Raw genomic sequence first — 19,687 nt, 5'->3', positions numbered from 1 at the left:
TGCCAGGAATTGAGAGGACCGGATGCCATGATCTTAGTTTTCTTGATGTTGAGTTTCAAACCAACTTTTGCACTCTCCTCCTTCACTCGCATCAAGAGGCTCTTTAGTTCCTCTTCGCTTTCACATTAGAGTGCTATCGTCTGCGTATCTGAGGTTGTTGATATTTCTCATGACAATCTTAATTCCAACTTTTGATTCATTTAACCCCACCTGTCTCATGATGTGCTCTGCATATAAGTTAAATATGTCGGACTCCTTTTCCAATTTTGAACCAATCGGTGGTTCCATGTCCAGTTCTCACTTTTGCTTCTTGACCCACATATAGGTTTCTCAAGAGACAAATAAGATCGTCTGGTACTCCCATCTCTTTAAAAACTTTCCACAATTTGTTGTGATCCACACAATCAAAGGCTTTAGCATAGTCAATGAAGCCGAAGTAGATGTTTTTCAGGAACTCCCTAGCTTTCTCCGTGATCCAGCGTATGTTGGCAATTTGAGCTCTAGTTCCTCTGGCTCTTCCAAATCCACCCTTTACTTGTGGTAGTTCTCGATCCACGTACTGCTGGAGCCTGGCTTGTAGGATTTTAAGCATAATCTTACTAGCATGTGAAATGAGTGCAATGGTGCAGTAGTTTGAGCATTCTTTGGCATTGCCTTTCTTTGGAATTGGAATGTAAACTGACCTTTTCCAATCCTGTGGCCACTGTTGAGTTTTCCAGATTTGCTGGCAAATTGAGTGTAGCACTTTTACTGCATATAAACAGAGAACAAACCCCACTGCCTTCTAGCACTGATGGTGTTACCTGGTTGGGTCATGAAAGGTCTGCAAGAAAACCACCGAGCTCAGAGAGCACCAGGTGCCCCACAGTTCAACCCTGAGCAAAACTAATCTCTTCTGTTGGGGCTGCCAGTGGTGCAGGCAGCTGGGAGTTTAGCTGGGCAACATCTGGAGACCTGCAGGGTCCCCATCCCTGACAGAAGACTCTTCTTTCCTCAAAGAGCCCAGAGCCTACAGGCGACACACTGTCTGCTGAGTGTAGCAACCGGATTCAGCTTCCTTGAGTGGCTCTGCTGCTCCTTCAGCCAAAGCACAGCACGAGATGGAGAGAGAGTCTTATCCTTGCAATCAGCAAAGCCAAAGTATTTACAATAGCAATTTTCACTACTTGAGTGGCTTCCTACGTAGGCAGGGAAATTTTTTTGGGTTTGTCTTAACTTTCCTGGAGCTCCTTGTACCCAACTCAATTGTGTACTTTGAAAACTGTGAGGGATGGGCCTTTGAGAAGGTGCGTGTGGGATGCCAGGCAGAACCTGCTACCAGGGTCTAAGGTCTCTGGACAACGTGCAACCATTATTAGAAAAGGTGCACCAATTTATTATTTTCAAATGCCCTTTATTTAAGACAGGGTGTGCATAAGACAGGCGTGCATAAGACAGGCGGTTATCATAAAGGAAAGTCTTGATCCAAGGGAGACCACTGTTCTACAGATAGCCGGACGTGAGTCCCTTCTTGTGAAGTGGGGCCGTGGAGTGCAGATGGGTTTGTTGATCACATACCTGGCTCCCTGCCGCATGGCAACGACCCTGCCTGAGCTGCTTAATGTCATAGCCGAGGTGGCGGTTGATAACCCCAGACTTTTGGTCATGGGGGATTTCAACCTGCCATCTATCAGTGAAATGTCTGAGGTGGCTCGGGAGTTCATAGTTTCCATGACGGCCATGGACCTGACTCAGTTAATTCATGGCCCTACTCACTCGGGTGGGCACACTCTGGATTTAGTTTTTGTCTCTGGTCAGTGGTCGAGTGGTCTTGATACAGGGGATATAGTCATCGAACCCTTGTCATGGTCTGACCACTCGCTCCTTCGACTTGACTTTCTAACCACTGCACCCTGCCGCAGGGAGGCGGGACCGACTAGATGGTTCCGCCCCAGGCGCCTGATGGATCCTGATAGGTTCCAGATGGAGCTTGGGCCAATTCCTGAGACTCTGGCTCATGACTCGGCTGAAGACCTGGTGGCCGCCTGGGACAGTGCGGCTGCCAGGGCTTTGGACCGCGTCGTGCCTTTGCGGCCTCTGACCCGGCACTGAACACACCTACTCCTTGGTTCTCCGAGGATCTGAGGGAGATGAAACACTGGAAAAGACGCCTGGAGAGCGGTTGGAGGACCAGCCATTCCGAATCCGACCGAACACTGGTGAGGTCTCATATTAAGACCTACCTAGGGGCGATAAAAGCGGCAAAATCTAGCTATTTTGCTGCCCTTATTGCATCATCAGATAATCGCCCAACCGCCCGGTTTAGGGTGACCCACTCCCTCCTCCATCAGGAAGCGCAGGATGATCCCTTGCAGGGTTGAGCTGAGGATTTTGTGCAATATCTGCATGACAAGATCGCTCTGATTCGGGAAGGCCTGGCCTCTGACTGGGTAAGTCCAGACGGGATGACTGAGGCAGGTCTTGAGAGTGTTATCTGGGAGGAGTTCAATCCTGTGGCTCCTGAGGACGTGGACAGGATTCTGGGATGGCTGAACACGACCACATGTTTATTGGACCTGTGTCCCTCCTGGTTGGTGCTGGCTTCCCGGGAGGTTACACGAGGCTGGTTCCAGAGGATTGTTAACGCTTCCTTGAGCGAGGGTGTCCTGCCAGCCGCCTTGAAAGAGGCGGTGGTGAGGCCCCTCCTGAAGAAGCCTTCCCTGGATCCGGCTGTTTTGGCTAATTATCGTCCAGTCTCCAACCTTCGTTTTATTGTGAAGGTTGTTGAGAGTGTGGTGGCGCGGTAGCTTCCACAGTACCTGGATGAAGCTGTTTATCTAGATCCGCTCCAGTCCGGTTTCAGGCCTGGGCACAGCACGGAAACAGCATTGGTCACGTTGGTTGATGATCTCTGGAGGGCTCGGGATAGGGGTTGCTTCTCTATCCTGGTCCTGTTAGATCTCTCAGCGGCTTTTGATACCATTGACCATGGTATCATGTTGCACCGGTTGGAGGGGTTGGGAGTGGGGGGCACCGTTTTGCAGTGGTTCTCCTCCTACCTCTCTGACCGGTCACAATCTGTGTTGGCAGGGGGACAGTGGTCGACCCCGAGGCACCTTGTCTGTGGAGTGCCGCAAGGGTCGGTCCTCTCACCCCTTCTGTTCAACATTTATGTAAAGCCGCTGGGTGAGATCATCTGTGGCTTTGGGGTGGAGTTCCATCAGTACGCTGACGATACTCAGCTGTACATCTCCACCCCAGGCCACCCCAACGATGCCCTTGAAGTGATGTCCCGGTGCCTGGAGGCCGTGCGGGCCTGGATGGGGAGAAACAGGCTCCGACTCAACCCTTCCAAGACCGAGTGGCTGTGGCTTCCGGCATCCCGATATAGCCAGCTGGTGCCATCGCTGGTTATTGGGGGCGAATCATTGGCCCCCACTGAAAGGGCTCACAACTTGGGCGTCCTCCTGGATACATGGCTGTCTTTAGAAGAGCATATGATGGCCGTGGCCAGGGGGGCTTTTTATCAGGTTCGCCTGATACGCCAGTTGCATCCCTTTCTAGATCGGGACTCCCTATGCACGGTCACTCAAGCACTCGTCACTTCCTGTCTGGACTACTGCAATGCTCTCTACATGGGGCTCCCCTTGGGGTGCACTCGGAGGCTCCAGTTGGACCAGAATGCGGCCGCATGGGGGATTATGGGAGAGACGGGGCGCTCCCATGTGACACCTCTCCTGCGCGAGCTGCACTGGCTTCCTGTGGTCTTCAGGGTGCACTTCAAGGTGTTGGTGACCACCTTTAAAATGCCCCATGGCTTAGGGCCGGGGTATTTATGAGACCGCCTTCTGCTGCCAATAGCCTCCCACCAGCCAGTACGCTCCCAGAGAGAGGGACTCTTCAGGGTGCCGTCGGCCAGACAATGTCGGCTGGCGACCCCCAGGGGCAGAACCTTCTCTGTGGCGGCACCTGCCCTCTGGAACGAGCTCCCCCAGGAGATACGCACGATACCAGACCTCTGGACTTTTCTTTGAGCCCTGAAAACACATCTTTTTCACCTAGCAGGGCTGGCTTGATTCCATCCCTTCGATTTTAATTTGTAATTGGTTTTAACCCGGGTTGTTTTAAATGGATAGCCAAAATTATTTAATGTTTTTAAAATTGCTTTTAAATTTTATATGTTATATTTTACCATGGCTGTTCACCGCCCTGAGTCCGTTGGAGAAGGGCGGTATACAAATTAAATAAAATAAATAAAATAAGGCTTGTGGACTTCAACTCCCAGAATTCCCCAGCCTGTCATGACTTTCTGAGAATTCTAGGAGTTGAGGTCCATAGGTCTCATAGGAGCCAAGATTGTGCACCCACCCACCCCCGACTTAAGATGAGACCCACAATGCCCACATGACAGGGACAGGCTTTGCAATGTTTTATTTTAACAAAACACAGTGCAAGACAGATTATCCAATTATATTAGATGTGGCTCAAAAGATATTTCACGTACATGTTCTTTTGCTATAGATCAGCCAAAACACAGCACAGAAATATTATGTTCAGCCTTCATTTGCTTGATCACAGTTTGTTCACAGAAGCACAATGAGCTGGGTTCAGACATCACCCCTGCGCACGGTTTACAAAACAAGGAGAGGGCATGAGCTAAAACCACGATATGGCTGCTGCCAATACTGTAGTGATCCTCAGCTAACCAGGTTTGCAAGAATTTGACCCAGCCTGAACTGGATGGTAGCCTTCCAGCATTAGCCACAACAGTGTGTCAATGTACATTGACACATTTGTATTATCTGACCATCAGCACTGAGAAGCTCAACCTCAATCATGGGTGAATGAACGTCACAATATGGTCCAAATACCACAGGGTCTGGATTCCCACGACAGGAGCTAAGCCAAAATGAGACAAATTAGTTCAGCATGATGTGTAAAGTCTATATTAGCCACACGGTGGAGGGCATGTTGGTGCTTTACCAGAACTCCTTTAATCATAATTATGTAGCAAAGAGCAAAACCCTGTGTTTTTGCAAAAGAGCATGGGTCTCATTAATACGGCATCCTGTTCTGGCAAACAAAAACAGAAAAACAAAAAACACCTTTCCTGTTTCAATTAATTTCCTGATTATCTTTTTTCTTTGCTCGAGAGCTCTCAAGCTAAGGAATAAATTATTAGCTACAAAAAGATCATGAGTTGACTCTCAGAGGAGTTTCTGAAATAATTTGATATTTCTCCACCCCAAGTTTGTTTAAATAATGGACATGCAAAAGGATCACAAGTAGAATTTACCAAGATTGAACTGAATCTCAGATTTAAAGGTGAGGTTCTTTTTTTTTTTTGAGAACCAACCAGGGGAATTCTGGGAGTTGAAGTCCACCAGTCTTAAAATTGTCAAGCTTGGAGACCCCAGCGTAGAGGTTTATCATTTGATTCTTCAAGAGATTGTAGTAGCTAAAAGACTTCCTTTATCAATGCAGAATTTTGCCAAGCTGTGTCAGACAGCCTGAGAATGGAAAAAGTACCTTCACACAACAGGAAACAGTTCCAATAATGCAGACATTACAGTCCTCCATAGCTCAGATTACCTTGTTTTCCTCATTGTGTTTATCTGCCAGTTTTCTGCCAAAATTGGAGGCAAATAATTAGTGAATTGTTGCTAAGGGAAGAGAAATAACTCATGGAGTGCAATTGTCCCTCCCTATTGAAAGGACTAAAGGATTACACCAGTGGTGGGTTCTAAAAATTTTTACTACCGGTTTGGTGGGCGTGGCTGGAGGGGTGACTGATTGGGCATGGCCAATGTGATGTCACTCACGCACTCAGTCACATGACCCCCCCCAAGCCACGCCCACCGAAAAGATAGCTAAAATTTTTGGGATTTTTTGAAACTTTTTTTTTGACACTCCGGCTCCATATCCAGGTCGGGACGTGTGGAGTGGCGGTGGTCGTCTCGGCTTTCCCTCCATTGCCCTTCCTGGCCAAAAAGCGCCCCTTCTCGCCTCTGACGGGCCTTCCTCATGGTTGCAGCCGGAGCAACCCACTCCGCCAGCTCAGGGCAGTAGACTCAGCTGCAGCCCAGAGGCACCATTTTCGGGCACCCAGCTTACTGGGCTGCCCCCATCCCTGACGCAGCTCCAATGGCGGCGGCTTCGGGAGATGCTGGCAGCACGGAGGTGCAGGCGAAGGCTGGGAGGGGGATGTAACATGCGGAGGGCCAAGTCCGCTCCCCTTCGCCTCCCCACACTTGTTTACCCCTCTCAGAGAGCTCAGGATACGCCTCCCTCTGGCCCAGCTGCCTTCCTTGCTGGTGTCGCTCCTGAGTGAACTCTTCCATCCTCGGCTGTTGCGAAGAAGCTGCAGCTCTGGGTGTGCCATGCTCACTTTGTTCTCTTTGAGAGCTGCTTTGCACCTTGTTTGCAAAGCGGCTCTCAAAGAGAAAGAAGTGGGTGTGGTGCACCCAGAGCTGCCACTTCTTCGCAACAGCCGAGGACTTCTTCCGCTTGGAGGTCCAAGCTGCGGGGAGGAAAGGGCAGCTGCAACGCCGGCAGCTTCGGTGGGCTCCTTGGTTTGTTTTCTTTTACCTTGTCTAGGTGACTTTGTCATTAAAGGCTGCTCCACACCTTTTGATCTTTCTTGGGCGTGGAGAAAAGTGATCCTGTGTGAAGGGACTGAGCCTGCTGCTGAACTTGGAAGCCGAGAGGCTTCTTTTCCACCCAGCCACTGGTGCACAGCGCCAGAAAGACCTCCGGTCACTGCTGCCATCTTCGCGCATGCACAGCTCTCTTCTCACCGGCTGAAGGACTTTTTGGCAGCCAGGCGGCTGAGATGCTTCTTTGCTCCGGTCAGCTTCGGGTGGGCAAGCAAGCAGCGACCAGAGAACTGGTTCGAGCCTGGCTGCCGTTACTACCGGTTCGGAGAACTACTTCCTAAAGTTACTACCTATTCGGTAGAACTGGGCCGAACCAGGAGCAACCCACCACTGGATTACACTCTCTTTTAATGGCAGAATCAAATTTTCTGAGAGCTCCATGATGGAAATCTGAATGTCCACTTCTATTGTTGATAGTAATAAGTAAGGAAGTCCATGGAAATTTCAGAATAACAAGAGTTGGAAGGGACCTTGGAGGTCTTCTAATCCAACCCCTTCTCAAGCAGGAAACTACCATTTCAGAGGACAAATGTCCAATCTCTTTTTCAAAACCTCCAGTGATGGAGCACCCACAACTTCTGAAGGCACATCATTCCACTGATTTATTGTCCTCACTGTCAGGAAAATTCTCCTTATTTCTAGGCTGGTTCTCTCTTTGACTAGTTTCCATCCATTGCTTCTTGTCCAGCCTTCGGGTGCTTTGGAGAAGAGGTTGACCCCCTTTTCTTTGTGGCAGCCCCTGAGACAGTGGAGGACTGTTATCATGTCCCCCCTACAGTCCTACTATTTATTTCTATTAAACTAGACAAACCCAATTCCTGCAACCATTCTTCACCAAGGAGATAGCTAGAATATTTACGCTCACTATAACAGCTAGCTGACCCTTATTTCTTTCTGACTCTGCAAGGTGATTCAGTTCTTTAGAGATAATCACTGGACTCCTGTATGAGATCTTACAAATCTGTTCCCAAGATGAACAATAAAAAAACTGTGGAAATACTTTAGACAGCAGATTTCCAATGGGTGGGAGGAAGATTTTACTCAACTAGCCTTTGCTGAGTCTATGGGGCAATGCTCATCTCTGTTTCAAGGCCATTGAGCCAGCATTGTCCGAGGACATTTCTGAGGTCATGTAGCCAGTATGACATCACAGAGCGCTATTACCTTTCCACCAAAGTGGTACCTATTTATCTACTTGCATTTCTATGCTTTCAAACTGCTAGCTTGGCAGGAGCTGAGCAAGCAACAGGAGCTCACCCTGTCGTGTGAAGCTCGGGTCTCCAACCAGGGCTGCCAGCTTTCCAGCCGACAAGCCTAGCGTCCTCACCATCTTAACCACACTGAGCCACTGCTCTGAGTTGGGACTAAATAAACACATGACTAAAATGAACTAAGAGTGTTTATTCCACTTGGTTCAATAGTCATGCTTTCAGCAGGAATGCTGCAATATTATGTTAGAAGAGTCCTTTGAAAGGTGGTTCATAAACTGTAATTTGTCTGGGGTTAAAGCAAAACTGCCTTGACATGGGTACTCTTAAACCCCTTGATTTCAGCTCTGAATTACACTTAAGGGTGCATTATACTACTAATTCACAGAGCTTTGGGGTTAAGGCCATTAAATGTCAGTTACGATAAAAGTAGCAAGACGTCCAGCACATGTTTCTCAGTGATTGATGGCCTCTTCTCACTTTTAGAATCAAACAGTCTTCTCATTTTTGTTCAGTGGGTCATCTGAGATAATGTACTAGCACGTGATCCAGCCTCTTCGAGGAAGGTTGTCCCTTGTCTTTGATCCCTGAGACCCAGAACTTCTGTGATGAACTGAATCGGAATGGACCCACGGCGGAGACGGAAGCTCTCTTGTGAGGGTTTTCAGCTGCTAAGCGACAGAGCGTGCCATCTTTTCACCAGCTCCTTGGGTTTACTGATCATCTCGTTCCAATGTTCGAGTTCCTTCCCCCGGGTGTACATGAAGGGCCCCACAATCACACAGCCCAGGGAGGAGGTCTCTAAACAAAGCCACAAAAATTGTGAGGATTAAACAAAGATCATGGCGGAAACTTAAAGGGGGTCCCCAAGACTCCTGAGAGTAGCCTCATGGGCTGCTTACCATCCCCCGGGAGAACAGACAAGGTCAGACTGGTTGCGTCCAGCTCCAGCTGGTCCACCTTGAAGCTAAAAGTCTCGTTGTATAATGGATTGGAGGATCCAATGATTGCTGTGGTCCTTTTGCTTTTGATGAGCTGGTTGTGGTTCATTAGTGACACTCGAACACACACCCCTGGAACAAAAGGACAAGGTTGGAAACACGGAGAAGAAAATGATACCCAAGCACCACCTCCAGAATGGCCATCAACATATGGCCAGAATAAAATTATATGTTGGAAGAATGCCATCAACATATAATTTTAATTTAATTTTATGGATTGCACCCATAACAATACCCCAAATTTTCCAGCAGCATAAGCATGGATAATGGGAAATTTGGTCTTGTTGTAAAGTAGATATAGATATAGATATCTAAAACAAAGCTTGGTCAATATTCAATGTATGCTGCTCCAACATCTAATAGGAAAGTCTGGCAGTTAACTCTAAAGTTGAATTCTTTGAGTTTATCATCTTTTGATGCCTTATCAGAAAGCCAAAATGTGTAGTTCCTTCCAATGCTATTCTATATGATTTAAATTCAGCCAGACATTGTGAGTGTGATCTATTCTCACCTCAGCTATATAGAGGGGTAGGAATACACAACTTTCTCATTCTTTTTTTTTTTTTCCTCTTTAGCCTCCAAAAGCTATAGGAACATAGCTATATGGAACTGAAATAGTTAATATTTGTTTTTATTTTGGCAAGTTGGGAGGGAGGCACTTGCTAAATAAATGTGTCAAACCTCCTAGAGATCCTATTATGACTGCAAGGGAAAGCCAAGACCCAAAAATCATGGCATCAGGAAGCAGGGATTTGTTGACTCACAAAACACCAGCTATCTGACCTTGGAGAAGCTTTCAGAAGGTCTTGGAAATGGTTCTAAAGGAGGGAGGTCACCTGTAGTTGAGTTCTTTTGTTCACAGCATAAGCATGTAGGTACAAAGGCAGGGGGAATTAGTACTATAAGTGTCAATCAAAATCAAAGCCACTATGATGTGATTAATGCCCCAAGTGTCTTATCTGCATCATACATGCAACACCCATAAAAAGAGTTTTGATTGCACCCCTGTATTTGCCAATTTGGCTTTTTTTTTACCACAATCTGTAGCCCTTTCTTTATAATGCCTCAATACGTTGCCTACTTGGGGTGCCGTAGGAAAGAGAATTAGGGGTATGTAAAATGTGGAGGATTATTAGTGCCCTCATAAATAATTTGTCTACTATTTTTAATAGACTGGAGTATTGTAGCGTAAGTTTATACACCAATTGATAAGTAGCAAATGTCAAATACTACAGCGTAAGATCATGAGATGTCAAATACAGATAGAATATTAAGCAAATATTGAAATCTTCTAAAACTATTTAGAGGACATTCGACATTGAGTCCCCAATAGGGATAAAATTGTTGGATATTGAGAATAAACAATGTTTGAAACAGAGGAATTCTGGGCTAAAGTTCTGTACACGGAAGAATTGCTTTAGTTTAATGTAGGCTGCCGCAAAATTCTGAATGGCCACTGGATGAAAGCAAAGAGAAAGAAGAAATATATCTCAATCCTGCCATCTGGTGGTCTGGAGTTTGATAATCCAGATAGGGTAGCAATTTAGACCCAAACTGAGATGTGGAATATATATTCAAACATTTAATTTTAATTTAATTTAAAGTTTTCCTGCTTTCCTCTCACAGTTGAAGAATAGAAGGTGCCGGTTTGGTGTTACTGACCAGTGCCGTTTCTCTCATTCTGGAACTTTAAACCTCGCGCTCTCAGAACCACCACTGTGAGCCGGGCCAGGTAGTCATTGTAGCTGAGGGAGAACTGGAGGTCGCCATGTTCAGAAGATGGCTTGAAGGAGGCAGAAGAAGACACGGGTCAGAAATCTATACTTGAATTGTTATCCACTCCAATTATTAGTGGGATGGCTAAACTAAAAATAGCATAGCTAATGAGTCTGTAATTAATTCTCTTTCTCCTTCATCCACCCATCCAGATGTTGGTGGATGGTCAGCATTGTTGGGAAAGGTTCTCCTACATCAGCAACATCTGATTCCTTTCCTCAAGAAATTTCTTCTGATTGACTGACAAGAGGGAAGAAGGCAAATAAGATCAGTAGGATTTTCTTGGCTCATCCTGTCTGATGCTGATTATAGTCACACATAACGCTAAGCCAGGGTTTCTTGAAAAACACATCAAGCTTTAGTTTGAATGCAAGTCAGAAGTACCTGGTTTTAGGTTTCAAGACTTAATTTGATCCTCACTTCCCTTATTTGTATTCCAAATCCTCACCATTTTGAGACAGGACCTACTTGATGCTTGTCACTCCCAACATGGACTTAGCATGGCTCAGAAAGCAAAGAACTCCTACCAAAGGTCCCAACAAATCAAAAGAAAAACAGCCTCGACTAATTTTTGCCAGGACTGCCCCATTCTCGGTGACCCCACAGCTCCCCAAACGATAAAATAACAGTTTCTCACACACAAATAAGCAATTTCACAGTCTGCATTAAGTTAAAAACAATCACAGAGGGAGCTAAATAATATGTGAACTCTAGCCAACATAGAACGTATGTAAGGATCTATCAAATTCATTACTTACAGACTTGTCCTAAAAAACAACAACACCCCAAAACAAACCATGTGGTTATTCATCTCATGAACTTAATATTTCATTCATTCCTTACCTCTAGGTTGTCTGGTTCCAAATCTCTCCAGACGACAACCTTCCCGTCTTCAGCCAAAGTTTCGTTTTTCAGTGGGAAGATCACTTGACCCAGGAGGACCTGCTTCTTCTGTTTATCAACATTGTAGACACAGAACTTCAGTGTCCTCTGAAATAAAACAGTGCTTGAAATCTAGAGAGGAGGAAGCACAGGAGGAGAAGCAGTTGGGATGAATCTGACCACAGCTCTGAACATGAGGAAGAACAAGATAATCTGGAATATTCAAGGTAGAGCAGAACCTTCTCCATTTTAATTCTGGGAATACATAAAGCTCCATCCTGGTCAGTTTCTCCATAGAAGACTTTTTCCAAAGTTTCATGAAGGATAAGGGAACATTGGATCCAACAATTCAATGATCTGCCTCAGTGGTGAAATCCAAATTTTTTTACTACCAGTTCTGTGGGCGTGCCTTGGTGGGAGTGGCAAGGGAAGGATACTGCAAAATCTCCATTTCCTCCCCACTCCTGGGGGAAGGATATTGCAAAATCTCCATTCCCACCCAACCCTGGGGCCAGCCAGAGGTGGCATTTGCCGATTCTCTGAATTAGTCAAAATTTCTGCTGCTGGTTCTCTAGAACCTGTCAGAACTTGCTGGATTTCACCCCTGGTCTGCCTTCAGATGAGAATGATCTTTCAAGCAGACCACTGTTGGTCACTCCTAGCTCAACATTTGGGAGTGATAAGATCTTGGGGATTGTTGGGGGCTGGTGTGACTGGCTGGCTGAAAACCTGAACCTGAATTCCAATCAAGGAACTATCAAGAAGAAAACAACACTTCTACCAACACTGACAGGGCAAGCCACTTATGCATACATAGAGCAAACCCTACTCCCTTTCTAGCACTGATGATGTTACCCAGCTGGGACATCTGCAAGGAAACCACCCTGCTCAGAGAGCACCAAGGACCCCACAGTTCTCCTCCTCTTCCCCCCTGGAAACCCTACTCCCTTTCCAGCACTGATGATGTTACCCAGCTGGGTAGTGAAATGTCCAGAAGAAAACAATCCAGTCCAGAGAGCACCAAGGACCCCACAGTTCTCTTCCTCCTCTTCCTCCTCCACAAACCCCATTCCCTTGCTCTTGTGCACAGGTGACATTACCTAGTTGGGATATGCAACGCCTGAAAGAAAACAACCAAACTAAGACCCCACAGTAGAGATTGATCAAGCTCATCTTCAGCTATGCTTACCTGGAACACAAAATCCTCATCAAACTGAGGATTGAGATTTTTGCGTTTTGTTTTAGATTGCAAGTAACGCCTCTCATCAGGGAGCAGGTAGATCTTCACCAAGGGGTTGCAGGAACCTGAAGGAGGCTGCAGCTTTCGGGCTTTAATCAAGGACACCAGGAGCCTTTCTGACTCTTTCTCATATTCCACGGAGAACCAAAGCCGACCAATGTTTCCTTCTGGAAAGTCCGTCTCACTCTTGTCTTCTGGAAACCGGTAGAGCTCTGGATTGATGGTCCCTACAAGGTACGCTCCAGCTTGAGGACAGAAAGGAAGCAGCCAAGCTCACTGAGTTTGAAACATGAAGTGGGCAAAGCCTGTTTAAAACCTGGTTGTTTCTACCGTATGTACTGTGGACCATCCATGCATTTCAATGAATGGTGATATAATAATTTTGCATCTGAGAGTGATCGAGCTTTCAAGACAGAAGCTGAATCATATCACCTCTTAAACGTAACATGGTTCAGTGGAATTAGCTTATAAATGTGTAGGAGATAATCAATGGATACCAAAATAAAAATTTTATTCCTTGAATTAAACGTTATAGTCATTCAATTCCATGGACCCTTAATTTGTTAATTAAAGGCAGCTACAGTATCTCATATACACAATATTTCTGTGTTATCACATAGTATCCCAACCGTTTAAAAGCTTTATTTAACCCTTTTCATTATTTAAAAGTGCATTTTTGGATGGCTAGGGTCACTTAAAATTGCACAACGGTACCTGGAAAGTCATAACAAATCTTGGGAACAAATGAGACCGTTGCACTCTCTCTTTCAGTCCCTTGATTAAGACATCGCCTTCAACTTTGCACTTGGTGGTCTCATCAGGACATAGGCACCCTCTGAAGGTAGCAGGATCATGTTCCAAATTTCTTACTGTGGCATCTCCTGCACCATGAATGTTTCTGCTCCAAGGAAGCAGAGGGAGGAGGGCTGCAATGCCCCAGGGCACCAAGGAACCTTCCATTTGGTCCAACCAGCATGCAGACAATGAAGAAAAGCTACAGAACCTCTTAGGCTCAACAGTCAAAGAGGCAGGAGGGATAAGATAATGTTTCCACCAATGAAAAATTATCCCTCCCCCAGATGATCAAGTGGCTCCTTTGGTTGTGTGTTGTTGCTGGGGGAAGGAGTATTGGGTTTTTTATTCTTTTATACTGGATTTTTATTGTTTGTAAACTGCCTAAAGACACTGAGAGTGAATGGCAGCCATAGAAATCTCCTAAATAAAATTATGCAAAGTTTTAGGGCATTTTGTTGAAAATTCACATTTATTGTCTTTCCTAATCAGCTATTATAATCTTAACTTTTATCTAAAGACAAACTTCTGTGGGATCAACGTAGGTCTAAAGCCAATCCAGGTCTGGGACAAATGCTCACATTCGGTATTTTGAGTGACACTGGAAGTACAGGAAGTGATCCTGAACCAGATTGCACCATCAAAATAGGTTCTGACCCTTAACGACTTTAATAATTTTCCTCCTCTGTTTCTGGCAGATAGGTTTGTTTGTGCAAAATCACAGGAAACTATTGTATTTAAACAGGAAAGGACTTTATTTAAACAGCAATACTGTTTAAGTATTAAGTCCATTGACTTAATGCAGAAGTGGGATTTGGGGGCAAAACCCAATTCCTGGCATTCTACTCACCGAAATAAGTGCCAACCCACCTAAAGAATGGAAAGAGGATCGGGGTCCAGAGTCTGGGGTAACATAAAGCTCACTCTCCTCTTGAATTTGTTCTCCGTTTAGTGTATCGGTCCACACTTGTCGGTGAAATTTGGGTGGGACAATGAAAGGAACGCTCTTTGCTCTGTCCAAAGGCAAACACAGAGTTGAGTTATATTAAGGAAACAAAAACCATATCAGGAATCTAACTGCTCTGAAAACAGCACAGGCAAGGTTGAAATATCTGGAACCCTTCCAACTGAAATGGAAGAAATTGGAGCTGAAATCTGCCCCACAAAAAGTCAAAGGAACTTAAAAGGATGTTTGACATTAATCAGATTGTGCTTGTTGCTTCCCGGCCCTTTTCTAGAATTACATGTTCCTTTTCTTCCCATAATCATACTTACTGACAGTCAGTGGCCGGCAAAGTAGCTGCAACAGTTAAAAAAAAAAAAAAATCCATAATAGCAGGCTGAACAAAGTCAGAGCAATAAAACCACCATCTGACAAAACAAGACCAAATAATTAGCCTAAAATTAAGATAGAACGGTTAAAAGGACTTCCTTGGGACATCTTTTCAAGATTGGGACACCTTGAGTCTTTTTAGAGAAGAGCTGCTGATTAAAACACTTGGCAACTGAGTGGATAAAACAGGGCTCCAGCGGTCCCTGGATCGGGCGAACTGGTAACGACGGTGGCAGGAGGATCTGCCCACCCGCCCAGACGTCTCTGCGCATGCGCCCATGAGCCAATCAGTAGCGGCCGAAATAGAAACCCACTACTGCAGGGTTCCGGTGTCAGACCTGGGAATAAACTACCTCCCTTCCAATGGAAATGCAAAGGAGGTGGGGGAGGAGGAGGTGGAGAGATGAATAAAAGTGGGAAAATTTAAAACCAATAAGAGGGAGAAAGAGTAACAGACAGAAAGCCAAGCCGCCTTTACTTTTTGGCCTCATTTTAATTTGAAAAAAGTTCAATCCAGGAGATTTAATTTTTTCTATGGAAAGATGGTGTTTTGAATTGAAACCCAACCTTAAGCATTAAGATACCCACAAATCATGGCTAAATGACTTTGCATATTCTCCCAGGACAAGCAGATTCTGAAACTTGACACACATTGCTTTCATTTCTCTTCAACCACCACAGGGAAATTAATTAATCTAAAGATGAATTATTATAAGAATAGACAGCATGCTCTGAACATCCGCATTTTGTCTGCTTAGATGTCTTAATTACAAAGCATGGCTGTCAAAGATGCTTCCACATCCTACTAATGGTGGATCAATGCAAAGGTTTGGAAAAAAAAATGGCTGGGAACTTGATATGAAGAGATTGTGTAAATTTTGCCCCAAGACTGATACAAATTCTAGAGTCTTTCTCCCAGTTTACCCAATTCTCCTTCCTCTCTCTTTGTTTCCTTTCCTGGAACATCTTCTGCCTCCAATTAGCTGGTAATTAGAAGGAAGGGTGTAGGTCCCCATTGCCCCCCCCCCCCCTGCAGCTCTTCAAAGGAAAAATCGGTTGAAACTTCCTCTGGCTTAATGTGAAGGGCTTTTAAGTGATTCGTGGTTATTTTATTGTTATTATGCAGTCAGATATTGTTCAATGAGCTGGAAAATGTCTGTTGTTCATTTATTGAAGAATTGTTTGATTTTTGGAATCTTCTGGCAGGGGCTCTTAAATACCGGCATTCTGTTTACTTTTGCTTTTCGTGTGTATTTCTTTGGCTGCTTGGTAAAGAGGAATGGAAGAGGAGGGGCTCCTTGTCTCTGGCCCAGTGGTCAGAGCGGCCACCGTGGATTCCCAAGGCTGACTGTCCTTCCCCAAAGCCTGACCCACAGAGGCGATCCACTTGAGCCTTGACTGGATCCCTCATCCCTGGCAGAGGAAGGAGATCCCCAAAGAATATGAAGGTGCAGAGAGAGCGTCTCTGTCTCTGTCCCCAAAGGGAAGGTGATGGCCAGCAGGAAAAGGGCCTTTGTACCTGCCATTTTGAGGAAGAACCAAAGTCGACTGAGCAACGTCTGGCTCCTGCAAAATTGAGTTGACCGGATCAGTCAGTTCTTCATAGGAGGCCTTGAGATATTTGCTTTTCCAGAAGAGGTAGGCGGCGATCCCCAGAAGGACCAGAAGCAGAAGTCCAGCTACCACTCCACCAGCCACAGCAACTGCCTGTTCTGGTGTACACAAACACAGGCATAAAACATGCAAAGTGAAGACATCCACTTCCCAAAGGGAAAAAAAAAATCACGTTGCCCACCGTTCTGGCAGCTGTTTGTTTTCTGCTTAATACCCCACTGCTTTCCTTTGTAGAAAGTTAGCACCCACCCCTCTCCTAGAAGATACTTTGGGAAATATTTAAAAAGGCAGAATATTACCTTTCCCCTAAAAGAGGAATAGAAATCTTAAAGGAAACGGAAACTCGGAGCCACAGTTCCCTGCCCCCCAAGCAGATACTAAGCTGAGGCCAGCTCTTAGAAATGCAGATTTGGTAATCCATTCAAGACAGGGTATTTTGAACAAAGACAGAATTAGATAGAAAGGGAGGCTCAAGATCCAAACCAGGAAAGCCATTAAGACACAATAGGAATGGCCCAACACCCTTTCAGCACCCAAGTCTCCTCATTACATCACCTCAGAGAATCCAGGCTTCAATCAGACTTAATTCAGAAGACCTAAAAAGTTAGCTATGATCCCTGCATAGCAGTGGTGGGTTTCAAAAAATTTTATTATCGTTTCTGTGGGTGTGGCTTGGTGGGCGTGGCATGGTTGGTGTGGCAGGGAAGGATGCTATAAAATCTCCATTCCCTCCCCAATCCAGGGGAAGGTTACTGCAAAATCCCCATTTCCTCCCGATCAGCTGGGACTCGGGAGGCAGAGAATAGATGGGGGAGGGGCCAGTCAGAGGTGGTATTTACAGGTTCTCCAAACTACTCAAAATTTCCACCACCGGTTCTCCAGAACGGGTCAGAACCTGCTGAAACCGACCTCGGCTGCACCTCCTCCCCCTGGGAGTCCGACAGCAATAGAATGCATTTCTTGCACAGGAACAGGAAGCTCAAGGGCAAGGCCCAAGAGAGGGATAAATAACCCTCACTCTCCACTCCATGTGGTCAGCTGCCCAGGACTTCAAACCCATGTGGTCCTGTTCATCAATAAACCATCTTTTCAATCAGCCTCCATGTTTCCAGCGTCTTTCTCCCCACTTGGAACTGAACCAGATGGCTATGTCATCCAACACCTTCAAGTGTGCCACACTTCTCCTTGTCCTTTCAGGCCAACCTGCGCTCTCATCCAGGGGTATTTGATCTCTCCACCCACTTCCTTCCACTTAATTGGAAAGGACCATCTTGACTCTGTCCTGTAGCTAACAGGGCAAATAAATAAAATTGTGTCTCACTGTTCAAATACCAGACAAGTCATAGTCACGATCGCCAGATGCCCTAGGCACTAAAAGGGTGTATAATGGGGATCCTTTCTCCCTACTGTTGGAAGAAATGGGGTGGGTGCTAACTTCCTACACTACTTCCCTCTCTTTCACGGAAGGTCCAGACGCGTCCCTTCTGCAAATGAAAGAGATCAAGTGGTTCCTTAAAACCGTTTTCTACCCCTGAGGTTGCCATACATGCTGGAAAAATAGACATCAGCCCCACTTCACGCAAGAAACGAAAGGAAGTCCGTTGCTTCTCCCTTCCTCCAGGGCTGGGTTACAAAGCTATTGAGCCACCTTGATTGCACTGGAAGGTACCGATAGAAGAGGATATTTGTAGCTGAGGGTTCAGCTGTGGGATCCTTGGTGTTCTCTGAGCTTGGTTGTTTTCTAGCAGATGCTTCATAACCCAACTAGGTAACATCTAGTAAACAGAGAGCAAATCCCTTCCCTTCTAGCACTGATGGAAGTTAGCTAGTTGGGTCTAGCTAAGAAAACAACCAGACTCAAAGAGCACCAAGGACCTCACAGCCTTGAAAGCTTTCACGATGAAGTTCTTTGGCCCCAAAGGAGCTGGATTGGGCAACAGTAGAAGACCTAGAAGACTGAACCGTGCAAGCATCTCCCAAGGGTTGTGTTTTGAAAGCCACTGGAGGCATTTTGGAGTTCCTGACCTGTCTGTAGTCCCAACACCCAGAGCAACTTGGGAGGAAGGTAGAATGAAACTGCCATCACTCATCCAGCTTTTTCCTCCAAGCATTCCACCGGCAGAGACGTTAGCAAGCCATCAACAAACCATGCATCACTTTGCAGCTATTAACAGCAATATTTTGCCTCTTGGAAAAACACAATAGTTGATTTTCGGTGCCAGCTTGGTAGTCCATGGATGGAGCTGATCCCTTGTTTTGTTATCTCCCACCCTGTGAGTAAAGTTCATTTCCTTCTCAAATAGCCGCTCTTTAATGGACATCAGATTTATCCACCTTAGAAATGTGTGCCTGTTTCAGAGAAATGACGGCAGAGCAGCAGATCGCTGCCTGTGATTGTAGATTGTAAGTGCGATGCTCAAGGGACCTTAAGTGGAGGTGAGATGCTCGTGGTTGCAGTCGTCTGGCCAGGAAGTGAGATTGGCTGTTTTCCTTTAAATGTTCAGCATTAATATTTTAAAATTAATCTCTAGACATCAACACGGATACATGCTGATTTATATCTAAAAGTTCATGCCACAATTTTGTGAGAACGCAGCAACAGGTCCTGCATTGCTAATTGGAAAACAGCAAAACAGCAAGAAGCTGAACAGGACCAGAATATTCTCGTTTTTGCATTCCTTGCCTTTGTACACAATCGCTTGGCTAGACTTTAAAGAACGACAGGAACGCCAATGTTTTTTTCTTCCTCTGGTGGTGAAGAAAAATTGAGATATAAAATAAATAAAGGCAGATTGGACCTGCATTTTTAGGTATACAGCGATGAGTCTGGCTCGGAAGGAGAGAGAACGTTCTTCAGAAGAACAGAACATCTCTTTAGCTTTTGCATCTGTGAAACCTTCAAGATGGCAGAGAAAAGGTTTAACAGATTAACAGAGAGTTGAAAGGGACCTTATAGGTCATCTAGTCCAAACCCCCCCCGCCCTTACATCAGGAGACCTTACATCATTTCTGGCAGATGGCCGTCCAGTCAGATGTCCCACTGACAGGTGTGAGACATCAGGGTTGCTCTCTCTCTGAAGTAATCACCATACCTGAGACTGGAAGAAGAGGGAGAAGAACTACTGCAGCTGGAAAGGGAGACAGATAGTCCTCAACTTACAACCACAACTGAACCCCAAATTTCTGTTGCTAAGTGAGACATTTGT

At 45.6% G+C, this 19,687-nt stretch overlaps 1 protein-coding gene across 1 annotated transcript; it reads right to left on the bottom strand.

Annotated features, from left to right (window-relative positions):
• Positions 1–8,507: 8,507 nt before the first annotated feature.
• Positions 8,508–18,564, bottom strand: SYT15 (synaptotagmin 15). Its single transcript, XM_070945877.1, has 8 exons — positions 18,507–18,564; positions 16,387–16,579; positions 14,405–14,547; positions 12,692–12,987; positions 11,464–11,634; positions 10,507–10,627; positions 8,746–8,916; positions 8,508–8,644 (listed from the first exon to the last, which is right to left on the bottom strand). The coding sequence occupies exons 1-8, from the start codon at positions 18,562–18,564 to the stop codon at positions 8,508–8,510; spliced, it is 1,290 nt and encodes a 429-aa protein (XP_070801978.1).
• Positions 18,565–19,687: the final 1,123 nt, after the last annotated feature.

The sequence above is a fragment of the Pituophis catenifer genome, unplaced genomic scaffold, assembly GCF_029215685.1.
Source record: "Pituophis catenifer annectens isolate HBS135680 unplaced genomic scaffold, rPitCat1.0.hap2 SCAF_6, whole genome shotgun sequence".
NCBI lineage: Eukaryota > Metazoa > Chordata > Lepidosauria > Squamata > Colubridae > Pituophis > Pituophis catenifer.
This window is presented reverse-complemented; position numbering and strand designations above follow the sequence as displayed.

Excerpts from the sequence above, each read along its gene's own strand:
- SYT15 (XM_070945877.1), bottom strand. The coding sequence starts at position 18,564 with ATGGCAGTTTCATTCTACCTTCCTCCCAAGTTGCTCTGGGTGTTGGGA. Across the intron at positions 16,580-18,506 it reads GGTGTTGGGACTACAGACAG|AACAGGCAGTTGCTGTGGCT; the intron begins GTCAGGAACTCC and ends TGTGTACACCAG. Across the intron at positions 12,988-14,404 it reads ATCCTCTTTCCATTCTTTAG|CTGGAGCGTACCTTGTAGGG; the intron begins GTGGGTTGGCAC and ends TCTGTCCTCAAG.